Below are 19429 nucleotides of genomic sequence, written 5' to 3'. Positions count from 1 at the left end.
CTGGGTTGGCAAACTGCAGCTCGTGAATCCTCCGTGGCCCCTTCGGCACGTCTAGGCGGCTCCGAAGACCGTGGGACTTCATTTGTTTGTCAGGACATAGTGTCAGCGCTTGAAGAATCGCTAAAGGGTTGTGTGGGACAGTTCTGGCACCTCCGTCTCCAAAGTCTGCGCACCCCTGTTCTAGAGCCTTGGCTGAAGCCTGCTCACTGCAGCCACACACAGCCCTTCACTGACAGGTGGGAGGTTGATGCGGAGACGGTGTGTCGGCCGGGAAGGAACCTAGGGTCTCTTGCATGGACCCCTGAGCCCTGCTGCCGTGGTGGGGCCCTCTCTCAGCCCTCCTGCCCCCGAGCTAGGGCCCGTCTCAGACAGTGTAGCCACAGCATCAGCGGCAGTGAAGCTGTCCGAGCAGAGAGGCCTTCACAAAGTCAGTGCAGGCCTGTGGTGTACCCAGTGCGCAAACGAGCAAGCGCGGGATGAGTTGGAGATGGCAAAGACGAGCTGGGGCAGGGGCAGGGGCAGGGGCAGGGGCTGGGGCTGGGGCTGGGGCTGGGGCTAGAGCCAGGCGAAGGTCTTGTTTTATTGGCCTGAGGGTGCGCACAGGTATGCAGGTGAGGGCCCCAAATGACTGAGTGGCCACATGTGGGAGCAGGAGGGCCGGTCCCAGGAACATGAAGAGCAGGGTGCGTTCATTTGATTTGGGGACCCAGTAGGGTGACTGCTGACAGTGGCTGAGCTGTAGGAGACAGCCACCCCCCTCCTCGGTCTTTCTGATCAAAGATGGAAAGTCTACTTCCCCCAAGGGCCCCAGCTGGGGACTTCCCAGGCTGAATCACCAGAAATGAGAGGCCCAGCTGGCTGGCTGTGGGTTCAGGTCATGACTTAGATGAGGCCCAAGGGGGGACCTCTGGGTTTTGTGCATGATGGGAAGATCTGGGGCGGAAGTGGGCTGCCAGGCCTTTCTTCCTGGTCCATTTCAGTCTGAAGGTTCCACAGAAACATGTTCAGCATCACAGCAAGGTGCAGGTCTCCACTCACAGCCAGGCTGTGCATGAGGTGTACCAGCCGGGAGTCAAACCGGAGTCACCAACACCCACCCTGGAGCTCGGGTGGGGCTTGTGGAGGGGCCCAAGCCAGCAGACAGGCTGCTTGTCCATCGGACGGCCGGCTAGCTCGGAAAAGAGGTGATGGGACCTGGAGCAGGCATCTTATTTATAGAAAAAGAAGTTGCCAATCAGGAGCGTGTTCTCGGTGCCTGCTCTGTAGGCCAGATTCTGTCCCTCTCTGCTCCCAGGCCAGCCCTGGGCAGCCCGAGGGTAACATGGGTATAGTGCCCAGCCCACTGGGGGACGCCAGGCACTTCATGAAGAAAGCACTTGGGGACAAAGCAGGGCCAAACAAGCAAATGTCTCCGCAGGGGGACAGGGGGTTAGCTCTGGGGGTGAGACTTGTGCCACAACCTCAAGGGCTGGAGAAACAGAGAAACAGCCCCTCGCCCCCATCTTGGGTAGGGCGGAGAAGCAACTGTGGAATAAACCCAGCCCCCAGCCCTGCAGCGTGCTGAGAAACTGTCTGCTCCCACGCTGCAGCAGGGACTTCTGCTTCCCGCCCTCCCATGCTGCGTGCTGCTGCTCACTGGGCACCCCCCACCAGTCAGACCCCAGGGCACAGAGCTGCCCGCTTAATTGTCCCTGCACTCTGTGGGGGAGATGGGGAAACTGAGGCTTCAGGAAGCTTGCATCCTCTAGTCTGCTTGGCACACCCCTCTTCATTCTGCAAAACCCAGCTCCTCGAGCAAGTGAATCTTTCCTGCACCCCACTGCTCTGAAGCCGGATCAAGCCCATTGCTGTGCTGATTTATCATCAGGGACACCCCCCCCCCACGACCCTTATCCCCGTTGTTCGAGGTGAGGACAGGAGGAGCACTCAAGAGGAGCCTGCTTTCCTGCACCGTCTGCCTAGACATGGAGCCACAGATAACAAGCAGAAGTTTCAAGAAGGTAACGCGCACCAAGCCTTCTGAGGCTGCTCCACTGGTCCAGTCAGAGGAGCTGGGGTGCAGGACCCTGCTTTACCGTGGGACACAGAGCTAGCTCTGTCCCAGGAACAAGGTGGCCAGTCATCCTCAGGAGGGTTTCCAGCTTCGTCCGTGACAGTGCCGTGCAGTGGGAGAGAAATGGTGGAGAGAAGGCTTTCAGAAGGGACATTTTCTGTCTTCTTTGGGAGGCTGGTCTGCCTCTGATTTCTAGGGTCCCAACGACTTTCGGCGGTGTTGTGGTTGTTGTGAGGTGCCGTCAGGTCGTAGCGACCCAGGGCACAACGGAAGGACACACCTGCAGGTCCTGCACCATCCTCACAGTCGTCCTCCACAGACACTGCCCATCCACCTTGTCCAGGGCCTTCCTCTTGCTCACCGCCCTTCCACTTTACCAAGCAGGGTGTCCTTCTCCAGGGACGGGTCTCTCCTGAGACACGAGACAAAATCTCTCTATACTCGCCTCTGGACGAGGACAAGGACGCCCAGATTCCAGCTGCACAGATTTGGTAGCTCTTGGCAGGCAGTCTGCGGGACTTTCAGCATTCCTCAGCAGCACCAGGATTCACATGCATCCATTCTTCCTTAGTCAATTGCACAGGGGTGATTGGAAAGACGGCGGCTTGGGTCAGGTGCATCTGAGTCCTCAAAGGCTATGTGGGCCTTCATGTCCACAGTGGCCACATTGGTCCCAAGTTGATGACACTCAGGCTCCCACAGCACGGGCTCGGCTTCAGCGTGCGTTTGTCTGCCTAAAAGCCTTCACGGCAGGCACCCCTAGAAAGATGCAGGCTCTTTACTGGGCTGGAAGGACACCATCCCCAAGGAGGTCACAGTGTAGCTGGGGACAGTTTCAGGAGGCCAGCTCACACTTGCCTGGCTTGTCTGACAAGCAGAGGCAGTCACAAAAGTGGGCAGCAGAGAAATCCGGCCAAGTTGCAGATGGTGAGGGAGGCTGCACAAAGTCCTTCCTCACAGTCACTTCCAGTAAGATCACTGAGATGTGAGTGTGTATGTGTGTGTGTGTGTGTGTGTGTGTGTGTGTGTGTGTGTATGTGTAGGGAGGGGGGCTGGGGAAGACAAGTCTCTGTTAGCACCATTTTAGAGCTGAGGATTGGGGGGGCGGTCTCACAGCCAGCAAATGGCAGAAGGATTTAAACCCCAAACCCACTTTCCTATCCACTTGTGGCGCTTCTAACTTTTCCCTGCTTGTGGTCGAGGCCCTGGCCCTGGGCTCTGCAGGGAGGCGGATAGGAGCTTCCCATGCCCTCAAGGAGCTTTCCAGGCAACGAGGAAGCAGATGGGAACAAAAACTGTTCCCAGTTGTCAGCTTTAAGAGCCATGAAGGCAAGAGAGTAAGTTGGCAGTTGGGTGGGGGGACACCAACTGGAGTGGGTGGTCAGAAAGCCCAAGGAGCTGGCATCTACCTGTATGAGGAGCTGGATGACCAGGTCATCCTCACGGGCCGGGGATGGGGTGGGGTGGGGAGCGTGAATGAACCTGAACCTTTGTGGCCCTTTGGCGGGAACTGTGCTGCTCAGAGATCCATGCGAACAAGGCTGATGGCAGGGCCCCCTCCTTCCTGGGCCACGGTGTCTGGGAAGGTGAGCACAGGTGGATGGATCTTTGGGCACCCAAGTCTCTGTGGGTGGCAGGGTGTGAAATGAGAGCCAAGCCCCGCTTAGAGGTGGAGAGGGGTCAGAAAGGGGTGTTTTCAGAGACAGCGACGTGTCTGCACTTGCGAGTGGACGGGCAGGCGGGATCCTCAGCTGAGACATGGGTGCGTGCTCAGTGAGATCATGGTGCAGACTGATAATCACTCCCCCCCACCCCCAGGGGAAGTGCTCACATTCACCTGGGAGCTGCAGATAAGAGGGGAGATAAGAGGTGGGGAGGTGAAGAGGGGGTGGGGTAGTGGCGGAAGAGCATCAGAGTTCTGTGTAGAAACCACAGGAAAGACCTTTGCTTGCCCCCAGGGCCCAACCCTGCGTGCTCCCAGAGAGGAAGGGGCGGGACTGAACTTGTGGGGTCTTCCTGTCACAGCCAGAGTCCAAAGATGTAGAGTCTGCTCCTCTAGGGCCTGGGTGTTAGCCGACCTTGGATAAGTCATGTCACTTCTCCGGAGAAACGGGGTGCCCACCTGCTGTCCCCTACATGGAGGAGGTGGTCAGCTCTGGTGTCTGGGGTTTGGGGGGCTTTAGCGGCTCCCCCTGTGCAGGGGCAGCCTGCAGATGCCCTGATGACGTGTAGCTGCGTGCCTTCCCAGAGAGGATGCCTTATCTCAACCCTGTGAGAGAGAGGAACCTGTGGTTTGACCTGAGTGCAGAGGTCCCCACAGGAACAAACCCTGGCTCCGGCTCTGGGTTTCCCTTTCTGATTAGTTTGCAGAACACCCCTCCCACCCCCCCACCCCAGGGGCAACCAAGGGTCCCAGATCCACCAGCTCCTCCTGTTGCCCAACCATTCAGAAGGTTCTCTGGGCCCCCCATGTGTTTGTCTAGCCTGCTAGGCAGAAGGAGTCCAGCCTCACCAAGGGCCAAAGCCCCTTGGGAAGACCCCAGGTAGGTTCAGGGGACAGGCCTGGGGCACCCCCTCTCCCACCTTCCTCCTTGACTGCCGTAATAATTCCGAGTCTCAGAGAAGGAAACTGGGGCTCAGAGAGGGGTAAGTGGCTGGCTCAAGGTCATAGGGTCATCAGTTTGATCCCACACCACAGGGCAACACCATATCTTTGACCTTGGCTCAACTTTGACTTTTTTTTTAACTCAAAGCATTTTCCTTAAAATGAGTATCTTATTTTAAAAGCATTTAAGTAGGAAGCGCTCAATGACCACTGTGGCCCCCACTTCCTACAAAGAAAGGGACCCCCAGGCCTGAGCTCTAGGGACGTTCTGCTCCTATGAGTTTTGACGGCTGTGAAAACTCTAGCCAATGAGTCAGAGTCAACTCCACGGCAACGGGTTTTGTTATTTCCAGCTCGTATCACATACGAGCCCTGGTAGGGTGGTGGTTATGCGTTGGGCTGAGAACTGCAAGGTCAGCCGTTTGAAGTCACCAGCTGCTCCGTGCATGGAAGAAAGGCGAGCCTTTCTCTTCCCGTGAAGAGTGACAGGCTCAGAAACCCACAGGAGCAGTTCCATCCTGTCCTACAGGCTCGCTGAGAGTTGGCATCAACTTGATGGCCGTGACGTTGGCTTTGGGGTTTTATATGTCAAAGATGTCAAAGACATGATGTGGAACAAAAGGACATAAACATCTTGTCACGGTTTTTCACTTTGATCACGCCTGGAAGCTGGAGTCCTGGCGGTAGTGGTCAGGCGGTGGATGGTGACTGCAAGGGCAGCAGCCTGAAACTACCAGCTGTGGGAGGTGGGGAGGGCAGGGGCAAAGAGGAGCTGATGCCAGGGCTCAAATAGAAAGTACACGTTTAGAAAATAATGTCGGCAACCTAGGTACAAATATGGTTGATTCAATTGATGTACGTTATTCAATTGATTGTTATCTGAGCTGTAAGCGCCCCCAATAAAATGATCTTTAAAAGTAAAAGAAAGAACCTCCCAGTCACAACTCGGAAGAAAGATGGAGCTGTCTACTCCCATAAAGAGTTATATTCTCAGAAGCAAACAGGGGCACATTTACCCTGTCCTATCGGGTCGCTGTGAGTCTGTATCACTCGGGGGCAGTGAGAGAGACCGAGAGAAACAACAATATTTTGCACATGCTACAGCTCATCAAATAGACTAATTAACTAGACTTAATTAAAATTAAGTCCCCCGGAACAAAACACAAAACCATAAAAAAAAGGCCAGGCTTACTGGTGGGACAGAAATGAATGGAACCTCCCAGACTCTGGGGGGAGCCCCCTCACCCCCATCACTGGCTGGTCTCGCCCCCATGGCTGGTTTTACCAGCCAAACCATAAGCGGGTCTCTAAGGGGAATGGACTGTCCCAGGAGGGAGGAGGGCACATCACAGAGCAAGCAGCCATCTGAGAGCTCAAGGGTAGCGTGTGCCCACGGAGCATGCCCAGGGGGTGGGGGGAGGAAACGTGGGGACAGAAGCACCGGGAAGAAGTGGGACCTGTGATGTCACGTCGTGGGGTGGTGCTCAGGGACCTGTAACAGTGCGTGTGAGTTGTGGGCAAAACCCACAACGGCTCAGGAAGCCTTCCCCTGATTCGCAATGAAGCTTCTGCTTATCATGTTTGGAAAAATTCAGTTCCACCTATTACTTTTTACTTCAACAAATGAGATGAACAGACAGTTTTGGAGCCCCTGGGGGGGGGGGGTCGTAAGGGAGCCCCACTGGCACAGCGGGTTACAGACTGGGCTGCTTGCTGCAGGGTCAGCAGTTCCAAGCCAACACCTGCTCCTCGGGGGAAAGGATGACTCTGTGGTCCTGCAAGGATTTACCGCCTTGGAAATCCAAAGGCACTGCTCTACCCTGTCCTATAGGGGCCGCTGTGAGTCAGCATCGACTCAAAGGCAGGAAGTGAGAGGGGGATACAAATGGCCCAGGAGACTGTTAACCCAAACACTGGAGATTGGATCCACTCTGAGGTGCTGCGGAAGACAGGCCTGGCAGCCCGCTTCCCAAAAACCACCCCTGAAGATCCCAAGGAGCAGGGTATGGGGGGTGGGGCCTTGCATCAGAACGGACTTGGGGGCAGCTGGGGGTGGAATGAGGAGATGCCAGCGTGTTTGCAGATAATGGTTCATTTCTGCTGGTCAGCGCTGTTCTCAAGAGCCCTGGGCCTGGGGTGCTGAGGGATGCTGAGGCAGGGAGCCTGGGGCAGGGGCAGGATGGACTTAGTGGACAGATGCCCTGTGCATCCCAGGCATGTTTCCCGGGGAAACTGCGTAATTCAAGCGGGAAGCACCTGAGGGACTGAAACTATCAGCCCCACCTCCTTCAAACCTAAAAGCCTGGGTTGTAAGACTCTAACCTCTGCACCACCACCCTCGAGTTGTGTGACCTTGGCAGAGTGTCTTGGCCTCCTTGAGCTTCTGTTTCCTGGTCTGTAAATGGAGAGGATGGCCTAGTGCCCATCTGAAGGTCTAGTGGTCGTCTGAAGGGGCTTCCGAGCATTAAATGAGGACACTCGCAGCAGGAGCCCTGGTGGCATAGTGGGTCACACCTTGGGGGGCTAACTGAAAAGTCCATGGTTCAAGCCCACACACCCAACCTCAGGAGAAAGACGAGGCTTTCTATGCCCACAAAGATTTACAATCTCAGAAACACATGGGGGTCCTATAGGATCGCTGTGAGTCTGAATCAACTCAGTGGCAGGGAGACTTTGGCCTGCAAACCTCACCATGCAGTCTGAGCTCAGTCCAGCTGGTCGATCGATTATCAGTACAAATCACAAAGATGCTCCGGCACATCCGAGGTCCTGGGATAGCTTGGTGTTGGATTAACAGGGACTGGGACCTGCCCCGTGTGGAGGCCCAGAGAACAGAGACCTGATGCCCCGCTCTCCTCCTCCACCTCGCTTCACTCACCTGGTCCACGGGTGGAAATGGGCGGGTGGGCGGTTGGCTCGAGCGGCCATGGTGGCCTCGGCCGTGGTGGGGCCTCGCGTCTTGTCGGCCAGGCTCTGCTCAATGGCCATCTGTAGCAGCTCGTCCTCGCTGAGGCTGCTGTACAGGCTGTACTCCTCGTGCCCGATGGCACACTGTCTGCCCGGGGCGCTGATCTCTGTAGCCATCTCTGTATCTGTCACCCCGGGCTTCAGGGGAGACGCTCAGCATGGGGGCAGGAGGCAGCAATGCAGAAAGGCCTGTGAGGAGATTAAAAGCATCCTGGTCACTAATGGCTTTGTGCATTTAGCAATGAACACATTCATTCCTTTTAAAAAAATCATTTTATTGGGGGCTCGTACAATTCTTATCACAACCATACATACATTCCTTGTGTCAAGCACATATGTACATTTGTTGCCATCATCATTCTCAAAACATTTGCCTTCTACTTGAGCCCTTAATATCTGCTGCTCATATTCCCCCTCCCTCCCCACTCCCCCCTACCTCATGAACCCATCATTCATAAATTATTATTATTTTGTCATATATTACACTGTCTGATGTCTTCCCCCGCCTTATTCTCTGCTGTCCCTCCCCCAGGGAGGAGGCTATATGTATATTCTTATAATCAATTTACCCCTTTCTACCCTAAATTATCTCCACCCTCCAGGCATCGCCACTCTCACCACTGGTCCTGGAGGAGTCATCTGTCCTGGATTCCCTGTATTTCCAGTTGCTATCTGTACCAATGTACATCCTCTGGTCTAGCCAGATTTGTAAGGTAGAATTGGGATCATGATAGTGGGAGGGGAGCCTGCACCCTGCCTGGTTCATCTCCTCCCCACAACCCTTCAGTAAGGGGTGTCCGGTTGGCTACCAATGGGCTTTGAGTCTCCACTCTGCACTCACCACATTTTCAATGATATGATTTTTTGTTCCTTGATGCTTGATACCTGATCCCTTTGACAGCTTGTGGTCACACAGGTCGGTGTGTTTCTTCCAGCACATTCATTCTTGTATTCATGCGTTGGCCACAGGATCCACCCACCCACCTAGTCATCGACTTATCCATCCACCCATTTGCTCATCCTTGTAGCTCTCCATCCTTTTCTCAGCAATTCACCAGTCCACTCACCCATCGAACCATTCTTTCCATCCATCCACCCACCCACTAATGTATCCATCGATTTTACATCCAACCTTCTGGCCATCAACTTATCCTTCCTCATCCCTTCACCCATCTCTCTACACATCCACCCCTCCTCTCATCCATTCCCCCACGTATCCATGCACCCATGCATCATCCCCCATCCATGCATCCATCCATCCATTCTTCCATCATCCATCCATCCATCCATCCAACCAACCAACTAACCACACACTAACTTGCCCTCTCCAGACAGCCCCTTATGCATTCACTTATGCAGAAGCCTGTGAGCCGACCAGGTATATGTTGAACACCTGCTCTGTGTCACCTGCTCTTGTGAGCCCTGAAAAGGCAGCAATGATCCCCACAGACAAAGCACCCTGCCCTCTGAGAGCTTACACAGCAGTGCCTGCAACTCTTCCACCCAGTCACCCAGCAGCACCCTCCCCTGGCCTGCTTCCACTTCCCGACATGTGGACACATGCTGGGGCCAACCCAGGAGACTCGTGGCTCAGGCGCAGGCCCACTACTTGAGATGGCAAACCCAGTCATTAAAAGACTCTGACCTGTTCATTTCAGAGACTTTCCTTGAATAACAGACTTTGGCGGCATTAACTACCTTGCGGGGGGAGGGGAGGGGGAGGAAGGAAGCTCAGAGAAGTCTAGTTTTTGCTTTGCTTAAATGGGCCGGTGAATTGTGTGCCTGTGAGTCACTGGTTCTGTCATCGGAAGTTTTTGATTAGCACCTGTGATAGTTTATTGTGCCAGCCTGGCCGATAAACACAAGTAGGATTAATTGAAGGGTGCAGGGATAAATGGCTCAGTGAGCCTCTCCTTGCTTGTTCTGTGCCTCAATTTAAAGGGGTACACTACCTGTGGGATGCCTAGCCTGTGGACTGTGTCGCTGTAAATTGAGGTCCCGTTAATCCCACAGGATTGGAATGTTCGTCTCTGGAGCTGGGGACCGACAGTTAGTGACATTTGGTGACTTGCCTTGCTGTTTGCTGCCTGGGTTTATATAACCCACCTCTCTCTACAGAAAGGGACTGGCAACTGGCGGCTCTCAAGCCTTAGAGGACTGCTAGTGTCTCACTGCTTTATAATTTAACTGTTAATTTCTTGTATTATCTATCTGTATATAAGTTAACGGTTCATTTCTTGTATTATATATCTATCTTTATGAATATATTTATATATAATTACCAGTCATCTGGTTTGTCTCTCTAGAGAACCCTGTCCAACACAGCACCCTCCCCAAAAAAAGTGCTGTAATTAAGTTTGTTGGGAAATGTCCGCTCCCAGCCTGCACTCCTGGAGGCAACCTCCCCTGTTGACGTGGGGTTTGGCCATGCCCCTGGCTCTGGCTAGTGGGTGTTGGTGGCCGTGATGCAGGCTGAGATTTGACACGGGCCTGCTCAGTGGGCCTTGCTCTTGGTCTTCAGCCATTGTCCAGAAAGAAGCTCTCCCTCCTGGAGTCCCTGGGTCTTCCTCCAAAGCTCCAAAGTGGCACAACTTGAGCCCACCCTGCCTGGAGAACCCAGCTGTGGTACTTACATAATCTGTTGTCAGTTTGGGACTGTTAAGAGTGAATGGGGTGAGTTTAGCCTGTTGATCAGGTTGCAGCTTGATGACCTCATTTGGAGGTGCTAAGGAGATAAATAACTCACTGGAGGCGGAACACACGCTCACTCCCTGGGAGACATTCCTGATGACAAGCCACCTGGAGCTATGCTGGTAGCAGCCAGAGCCTTAGAGCTGAAGAAGCCATGTGGAGACCCACACTAGTGCTGAGATGCTTCAACTACCACTGGATCTACAATCCACCCACCGGCCTGTGATCTCCCTGCATTCTTTGTCATTGCATGTGTTGCATGAGTCTGAAGAGGAATTTATAGACTGGTACTGGACATATGGGCTAATATCAGACTTATGGACTTGATCTGGACTGGGCGGGGATGTTTCCTCAATACACAATTGCTCTTTATATAAAGCTCCTTCCTATACACATATGAGTGTCTATGAATTTGTTTCTCTAGTCTACCTGATTAACACACCAGCCCAGCAAGGCCTCCAGCCTAGAGGTGGTGAGTCTCCCAGCCAAGGATAGACAGTGGGGCAGTAACATCTACCATCCACCTAAGCACAAGATGGTTACTGATGGGGCCTTGTTGGAATGCAGCATCCCCTAGTTAGCTGATGCCCAAAAGACCAGACTGTAAGCCTCACCAACAGGCTCTCCAGAGGGCCAATAGCAAGTACAAAGGCATGTGACCTCGTCGCTGCTTGGGGAAATGCAAATGAACACACCAAGGCAAAACACTACACCCTCCAAATCCAGCCAAACACCCTGCTGTCAATCAGTTCCTGTCCTTGGTAACCCTGTAGGGCAGAGTAGGACTGACTCACAGGCTTCCCAAGGCTGCAGATCCTAAGCCCACTGCCACCCTCTTCTCCACAGAGTACCTTCTGGCCTCAAACCACTGGCATCTCAGTGGGCAGCTGAGGTCGCTAACTCCAGGCCACCAGGCCCCTGCACACACTCAGATGACTTCAACACGAGACGGAAAAAACCTAGCATGGGAGAGCATGGGTGGTGACCAGAATTCTCACCACCACCGGGAGCAGTGTGAAATTGGTAAAAACCACTCTGGAAAATTGATGGTATTTGCTAAAGCAGAAATTCACATGTCCGATGACCTAGAAATTCCACTCCCAATTCTATGCCAGAGACAAACGTATACCAAGTGCGAGATTATCCACAGCAATGCTGTTCACAACAAACCCAGCTGGAAACAACCCACAGGCCCCTGCGACGGTCCAATGGAGTCAAGGAACCCCCGTGGCCTGTGCCCGGGGTGGCGTGGCTGCTGGTGGTGCTAGGTGCCATCCAGCTGGTTCTGAGTCACGGCAATCTGATGGAGAGCAGAACAGAACACCGCAGACCCTGCGCCAGCCTCACAGATGCTCTCACGTTGGAACCCATGGTTACAGCCACGGGGTCTCTCCACCTCGTTCAGTCTTCCTCTTCTGTGCTGCCCCTCTGCTTTGCCAAGGGAACTCTGATGGTGTAGTGGTTGGACACTGGGCTGAGATGTGCATGGTTGGCAGCTTGAAACCACCAGCAGCTTCATGGAAGAAAGGCTGGGCTTCCACTCCAGGCAACAGTTACAGTCTCAGAAACCCATCGGGGGCTGCTGGGAGTCAGCACTGACTCTACGGCAGTCGGTTCAGTTTGATGTCTTTCCAGAGCCTGGTCCATCCTGATCATATGTCCAGAGTACTTGAGAAGTCTCACCAACCTTGCCTCTAAGGACCATTCTTCTTCTAAGAGCGCAGTCCATGGTACTTAAACACTCTTCCCCAGCACATCGACTCTTCTTCGGTCTTCCTTGTTCAATGTCCATCTTTCACATGCACGGAAAGGGATTGAAAAGACCGTGGCTTGGGTCAGGCACACCTGAGTCCTCCAAGTCACATCCTGGCTTCTCAGTACTTTAAAAAGGCCTTGCACAGGGTAGACAGCAGGCACCGATGAAATGAACAAACCCCACGTACACAAAGCAGCAGAGGGAACACCACCAGTATTGAGCAAGAGACACCAGAGCACTGAGAACACACACACACATATATATACACGATTCAAATGGGATAAAGTTTGAGAACAGTTGTGGAAGTTACATAATCTGTCGACCTGAGCAAAGGGGCGGAGTCTAGCCTGGCAATCGGGTCACAGCCCAATTGATCCCTCCCCGTGGGCATGTCCTTCTCATGAGGATTCTGGGAACTTCTTCTTCCTCCCTAGAGGCAGGACACACTCTCTCTACTTGACATTCCTGTTGACAAGCCACATGGAGCTACACTGATGGAGCCAGAGGAGCTGGAGGAGCCACATGGAGACCCACACCAGTGCTGAGATGCTTCTACCGCCACTGGATCCACAGACTTTCCACCCACTGGCCTGTGATCTTCCTGCATTTGGTGTCACTGCGTGTGCTGTGTGCATCTAAAGAGGACTTTATGGACTAGTATTGGACATACGGGCTAATAACAGACTTGTGGACTTGATCTGGGATGTTTTCTTAATATACAATTATTCTTGGATATAAAACTCTCTCTTGCACACATATGAGTGTCTCTGGATTTGTTTTTCTAGTCTGCCTGGACTGACACAACAGTCAACCACAGAGACAAATGAGGTCACTATTTACAACAACACTGATGTTCGCTCCTTGAAGTCCTCGCTGAGAGAAGCCAACCCCAGAAGGTCAAGTTGCATCAATTTGACAATTTTATACGCCAGCCTCCTATGGCCCACTTCCCTGTTAGAGTCAGACCCTCCTTTTCTGGGAAGCCCACCTAGATACCTCCAGGAGATCATCTGCTCCTGGAACTTGTGGGGGGAGATTGGCATTCAGGCGGCGGACCCTTTCCTGAGGCCCGTGCTTCGTTCAAGTGGAAGGCCCAGTTAAAGCTCACTTCAGGGTGATGAACTATCTCCCCCATCAGCAGTCATGAGAGACCCCTTTGCTGACCCACCCAACATCCCTTCCCTATCTGCCTCACCAGGAGTACCTGCCTCTGGGCAGGTAATCGTATGTTGCATGCCCTGCCCCATGCATCATGATAAGTCAAGCCCGTTGGGACAGTCCCAACCCTGTGGCCAGCGACTAGGCTAGCAAGTGACTAAGCCCGACTTTGTTTCCAAAGGGAAAGTCTGCTGGCTGTGCCTCAAAAATCAAACAAAGAAAAACCTTCCTCTCTCCTGGAAGAGCAATGAGAGGAATCCTTGCTCCTCGCTCACACCATCCTGTGATGCTCAGAGGTTTTGAGGCTTTGAGCCATGACAGCCACCTTGTGACCATGAGGCGACCATGTTGAGCTGAACCTGACAAAGTGAATGGTAGGTCGTCTGAGTGGTTTGTGTTGCTGAGACACAGAACCAGCCACTGGTGAAGTAAGGAGGAAAGAGTCGTGATTTCACTCAGGAGGGTTGCTTCTTCCAGGATACGATCCAGAAGCGTCTTCACTGGTGGTTTGTTGGCTGGGCCAAAAGCCTTGGAAAAATCCCCAAGGCTGGGTCCTTCGCCGGATAAATGGGCCACAAGCTCTTGGGCTGGGCCAGCACCGCAGTGTTCAAGGTTTCCATAGAGATTCGAAAGTCCCCGGAACTGCAGCCCTGGATCCCTCTGTCAGCAGTCACTCTGTGTTCCTGGGCACCGGGACCAGGGGAAAAGGGGGGCCCTGGCCCTGAGATCACTGGGTGCCGACACTGGGGATGCTGTTTTCTGGGTCAGCAGGGTCAGGTCTGTTTGCGGTGAAAAGAGCTCGAGGCTGGGAACAGAGACACTTGGGCCCTTGTCCCAACTCTGTCTCTTGCTTTCTCAGGTCCTGGTTAAGTGGCTGGAGCAGCTGATAGCATGGGTGCTGGCCCTCCTGTCCTGGGCAGGGGACAATTGTACAGCCAGGTGGGAGCCCCAGGCCCGCTCCCTCCTTTGCACCTACCTGTATGGCTGGGATCTCTGCCAGGTGGGTTAGGCAGGTCTGCCTGTAATAGGTGGGAGGAGCTATGCCCAGCGGCAGAAGTGGCCCTCTGAGCACCTCCAACACACACACACACACACAAGGCCAAGTCAGGGGCTCAGTGCCCATGGCACTAACATGACTGGTAGGGCAGGTACCCAGTCTCTAGCTGGCCTTGGGGCGCCCTCCCTGAGGTGGCGGCCTAGGGGAAGAGCATTAGATGAGAATCAGAGACCTGGGCCAGCCTCTCTGTGCTGTGACCTCTGTGCTGTGACCCAGGTCAAGTCCATGGCCCTCTCAGGTCAGCGGTTGGAGCTAGGAGGTTTCCAGGGGTTCTTCCAGTGCTAAAGCTTCTACAACCTAGTGGCTACTTAGCTTAGCTGTGCTCTAAACCCCCAAAGGCGCCATGATGACCAACAAGTAAGGATTGAAGTTGCCCAGGATTTCATCTTGCTCGGATCCCCAATCCATGCTCATGGGGAGCCATCACACAACCCACTTCCGCCCCTCAAAGTGCCGGGAAGCAGGGATGTGCCTTGGAGGACTAAGGAGTGCGTGGCCCTGGCCGTGGTGCTTCCAATGGCCTCCTCTGCGTGTGAGAGTTGGGCGCTGAGTCGGGAAGAGAGGAGGGGTGACGCGTTGAGGTTGGAGAGCACCAGGAGCCGTCAAAACAACAGACGGACCTGTCTCGGAAGAAGTACAGCCAGAGGGCTCCTTAGCGGCAAGGACAGAGGCCTTGGTCTCACGGACCTTGGACGTGTTATCAGGAGACACCAGACCTTCAGGCTATCTGAAGGACTTCATGTTTGGTAACGTGGGTGGCAGCGACAGAGAGGAAGGCCTTCAGGAGATGGGTTGACACAGTGGCTGCAACCCTGGGCTTAGACGGAAGAACCTTCGAGAGGACGGCACAGGGCTGGGCTGTGTTTGGTTGTGTTGCGCACAGGGTCCCTGTGAGTGGGAACCCACTCGCCAGCACTTGACAACAAGATGGGCCCAGAAGAGGACCCGTTTGATGGGGGCTGGGAGTGAGACTGGGTGAGGTTCTGTCTCTCTGGGGGTCTCGGTTCCCTGGCATCTTTGTGCTGCTCATGGTGATCTCTGATCATTTTCCTCTGGGCCTGGATCCTATAGGGGAGGCAGCACCTCAGGCTGGGGGCGAGAGGGGAGTGGGGTAGGTGCTCTCGAGAGGCTGACAGAGATAAAAAATAGCCCTTCCCCAGAGGCAGCAGCCACCTGCTAGCTCTCACCCTGGGAGCCAGGGCCCTGCGGAGGGAGCTGTACTCAGGGCTGCCCCAGCCACGGCCTGCCTGGAGCGGGAAGAGACGGGGATCTCCAGGGAGCGCCTCTCTTACCCTCTCTGCCATATCCCAAACCTTGACTCCCAATAGTTTCAATGGTTAGTTAAGGCGCTAGCTACCACTCAAAAGGTCGTGGTTCTAGTCCACAGAGAAGTGCCTCACAAGAACGGGCTGGCCATCGAATGCTGCAAAAGCAGTCAGTGAAGCCTCGCTCTGGCACACACCCGGATCCCTCAGACGGTGCATGACGTGTGGACACAACCCTGGGCACGCAGCCAGTGGTACAGAGAGTGTGTGTAGGGGGCATGGGGATGGCGGGGAGCCTGGACCCTTCCCTGGTGGGGACTCATTTCTATTTGTAGTTTCACGAGACTCAGCCTGGGCGGGGGGGGCAGCTCCCCTTCCTCTTAGAGCTAATGGTCAAGGCCTTCTCTGCACAGCTGTGGGCAAAGGGGGAGCCGTGGCTGGCACCTCCCGGGCATCCTCAGGGGTCCTGGCCAGCCAGCCACCCCCCACCCACCCGCCAGGCTTTCCCAGGGTGAGACATGGGGAGCCAGAGCCTGGGAAGGAAGATGAGCCCCACTCTCCCCTTCACCTTGCTCTCTGTCCCAGCCAGCCCCTTTGACTGAGGCCAGCCCAGGTCCAGTGGGGCACGGTAGTCCAGGGGTGCCTCCGCTTCTGCTCAGGGCTCCACCATGCCAGCCTCTGTCACCCACCCACCCAGGAGGAGGCAGGTGGGTGATCTCAGCCTAATGTGATCTCAGCCTCCAACAGCTGCAGCCTCGCCCCTCCTCCACCATTTCTGTAGCTAAGCGCTGTCTGTCCCATGGGCATCTTGGCCCTGCTTCTGGAAGTTCTGGTCCCAGACTGCAAAGCTGCAAGGCCTGCAGGGCACAGGAAGTGGCCCCTAGAGCCCCCGAAATCCAGGTCCCAGGACCAGCTGGGAATCCTGCCATTGAAATCATACCCAGAGCCTCTGTGGGTGCACATGTCGAAATGCTGGAAAGTTGGCTGTGAGAACCTATCTAGGACACTTGCCTGGAAGATGGGCTTGGTGATGGGCATCTGGAAGGTCAGAGCCTTGCAAATCCCACTTCACCCCCACCCCACCCCTACCCTGCACCCTCTGCAGTGAATCAGAATCAAGATCAACCCCCAGGCAACTCACAACAACAATGGATCACTGGGATTCCTTCCAGACTGCCCTCTCCCTCTGGGGTTCCCAACCCCCTCTGCCACCTGCCTCTATTTCAATCTTGTTCTCTCTCCCCTCTCCTTGCTCTGGCCCTCTGGGTCTTTGTCTCCAAACTCCTCGTGTGTGGGATGAACCGGTTTTTGTATGGGCACCATCTCCCTGCTGCCAGACCTGGCCCCCAGAGTCTTAAAAGGTTTTGCTAAGGCCCTGCAGATTCCAAGAGGCCAAGGAATGAGAAGACAGGATCTGGCCTCTCCTGGCCTGCAGGGGACACAGAGACTCGTTGGGGCTACAATACACGGGCACCTTAGGATGCCTTAGCTGTGCCAGGGACCTGTGTCCTAAGCTTATCACAGCGTGTGTGTGTGTGTGTGTGTGTGTGTAGTGGGCGGGGTTGGGGGAGGCATGGACATTGCCGCTGTTGATCGTCCAAGCATTTCTGAGTCATGGTGACCCCTTGCCCCACAGAACCACACACCGCCTAGGCCTGGGCCATGCATTGTTGAAGCTATCCCGTCAGTCCATCTCATCCAGGGTCTCCTCTTTCTCTGCCCCTCCCCTTTCACGGAGCACCAGGTCTTCCTCCAGGGACTGGTTCCACCTGACGACACATCCGAAGCACATGAGCCTGGCAGTCAGCCGACTGCGCAGTACCTCCTCCGTCCACAGCACTGAGTGGATGCCTAGAACTCTCTGACCTCAGTTTCTACATCTGGGTAATGGGCCTAAGCAACCCCCTGAAAGGAGTCGGTGAGAGCAAGCACCCTGAGCCCCAGCCTGTGCCTGGCTCGTGGGAAGGGCTCCCTGGGGGTGCTGACTGTTCCCAAGTCACCATGAAGTCACGACTGGGCCCCCGGCCCAGGGAAGAGGAGGGAGGGTGGCCCTGCAGGGCGCCCGGGCCAGGCCTGTTTGTGCAGCATGGTGATGTAAGCTCTTGGTGGCTGTGGGGTAAACAGAGCTATCACCAGCTGTCAGGGCCCATCGAGTGTTTTGGAAGAGATGAGTGTCTGTCACTGACGGCCGGCCGGGCCTCTGCTGCCAGGAGTCCAGGGCCATGACCCAGCTTGGTGGGCCTGGGAGGCCATGAGCTCCCTCAGAGTCTGCTTGTCTATCCTGTACCCAGGGTGGGGGTCTTAGTAGGCCCTGCCCTGCCTTCCTCAGTTTCTGTACCTCACCAAGGGCTGCCTGCCTTCTGGGCCCTCACCCATCTGCAGGCTTCCCGATGAAGTCAAAGCTGGGCGGGCCCCTCCTCTGCTCAGAAGCCATCTCATCAGGCAGAGGAGCCCTAATCCCCTCCAGTTCCCCTTTGGGTTTCACCCACATTTGCCACCCTGCCCCCCTTCAAGCAGCCTGCCTGCACTGTCCATCGCCCCCGCCTGAAGACCTGGTCCAGCCCCCTGTCTTTGCTCCAGCTGCCCCTCTGCCCAGGGCAGGACTGGCTTCCCTCCTTCCAGAACTGGCTGGACAAAGCTCCTGCTTTCACCTGTCCTGTGCCTCAGCCTGTCCTCCGTGCTAATGCGCTTATGTGTACACAAACCGCCCACAGGTAACATCCCCCGGCACCTTGGTTGCTGTGCCCCCTCCTCAGTTTCCCCTACATGTGAGCACTTCTCCGATGCCCGCTTGAAGCTCCCCAGCATGGGGACATCTGGGAGCATCTCTGAGAGCCCTTTGTCTGTAACCCTAAGTGCCCTAGGCGTGTCCGTGCTGAGACGCACAGCCCGAGAACGGACAAGCCCCTGCGAGTCCCTGAGCCCCTGTCCCTCTGGAGTAGAAGGCACCGGACCTCAGGAGCAGAGGAGCAAGAAGAAGAGGCAAGAGGGGCTTGCCTGGGAGGGGGTGGTGGTGCATCCCACCAGCCAGAGCTGGCTTCATCCTATGAGAAGTGAAAGTGAAAGCATGCATTACCTGGTGGGCTCTGAGACCAGGGCACGCCTCAGGGGGATGGGAGGAGTGTCTCCGGGCAGCCCAGGCCCCGGCCTTCTCTGGGTCCCAGTCACACTGCCAGGCAGCTCACAAACACTCGCCTTTGAAGCCGGGAGTTTATTTTGGGCCCACCGCATGACCAGGGATGGCAAGCCAGACTATAAGATGTTGTGTGTCTCAGATTTCCTGTGTGAATTCAGCCCGGGGAAGCAGCAGCCCTGGCTCTGGCTTCCGTTCCCGGTGCACCCAAGACCGGCTCTCACTTCAGGGAGCATCTTGGAGCTGAGCCTCGATGCTGACACCCCCCCCACCCCCATGACGCCATCATCAGCGGTCCTTGACACACAGGCCATATATGGGTATGTTTCTGGAAGGGCCCAGGGGGGAGAGGGAGGGTGTCAGGACAGGAAAGCCTGGGAGAGGCACTAAGGGTAAGAGATGGAGTGGGGGGGGGGCAGAGATGGAGGGAGAGGAGAAAGCAAAGGAAGAGGTGGAGGGAAGAAAGAAGAAAGGGGTGGGGTGAGAGAGATGGAGACAAAGAAGAGAATAGAGAGATGGGTGGCGGGGAGGGCAGGGAGAACAATGGCGATGTCCAGGGCATCAGATGGAGGCGGGATGGAAGAGCAGAGAGACAGAGACAGGTGGCAGGACCGGGTGCAGGACAAAAGGGAAAGTTGGAAGCGAGCAGCAAGGACACAGAGGAGGCGAAGGAAGTCGTGTGAGTCCCACGGAAGAGGGAGAAGGTAAGAGGCAGGGAGGAGGACAGGGACGGAGGGGAAGGAG

The 19429-nt window shown here is 55.2% G+C and overlaps 1 protein-coding gene across 2 annotated transcripts in view; it reads right to left on the bottom strand.

The window, feature by feature from the left end:
- Positions 1-18934, bottom strand: part of ASB2 (ankyrin repeat and SOCS box containing 2) — a 39807-nt gene extending 20873 nt beyond the window's left edge. For both annotated transcript variants that reach the window (XM_075531358.1, XM_075531359.1), the window contains exons 1-2: positions 18629-18934; positions 7537-7814 (exon numbers count right to left, since the gene is read on the bottom strand). In XM_075531358.1, the coding sequence (XP_075387473.1) occupies positions 7537-7742 (206 nt within the window). In that variant the 5' untranslated portion in view covers positions 7743-7814; positions 18629-18934. The remainder of the gene's footprint in view (positions 1-7536; positions 7815-18628) is intronic.
- Between the last annotated feature and the right edge of the window lie 495 nt (positions 18935-19429).

This window comes from Tenrec ecaudatus, chromosome 14, assembly GCF_050624435.1.
Source record: "Tenrec ecaudatus isolate mTenEca1 chromosome 14, mTenEca1.hap1, whole genome shotgun sequence".
Classification (NCBI taxonomy): domain Eukaryota; kingdom Metazoa; phylum Chordata; class Mammalia; order Afrosoricida; family Tenrecidae; genus Tenrec; species Tenrec ecaudatus.
Note: the sequence above shows the minus strand (reverse complement) of the source record. Positions and strands in the feature narration are given on the sequence as shown.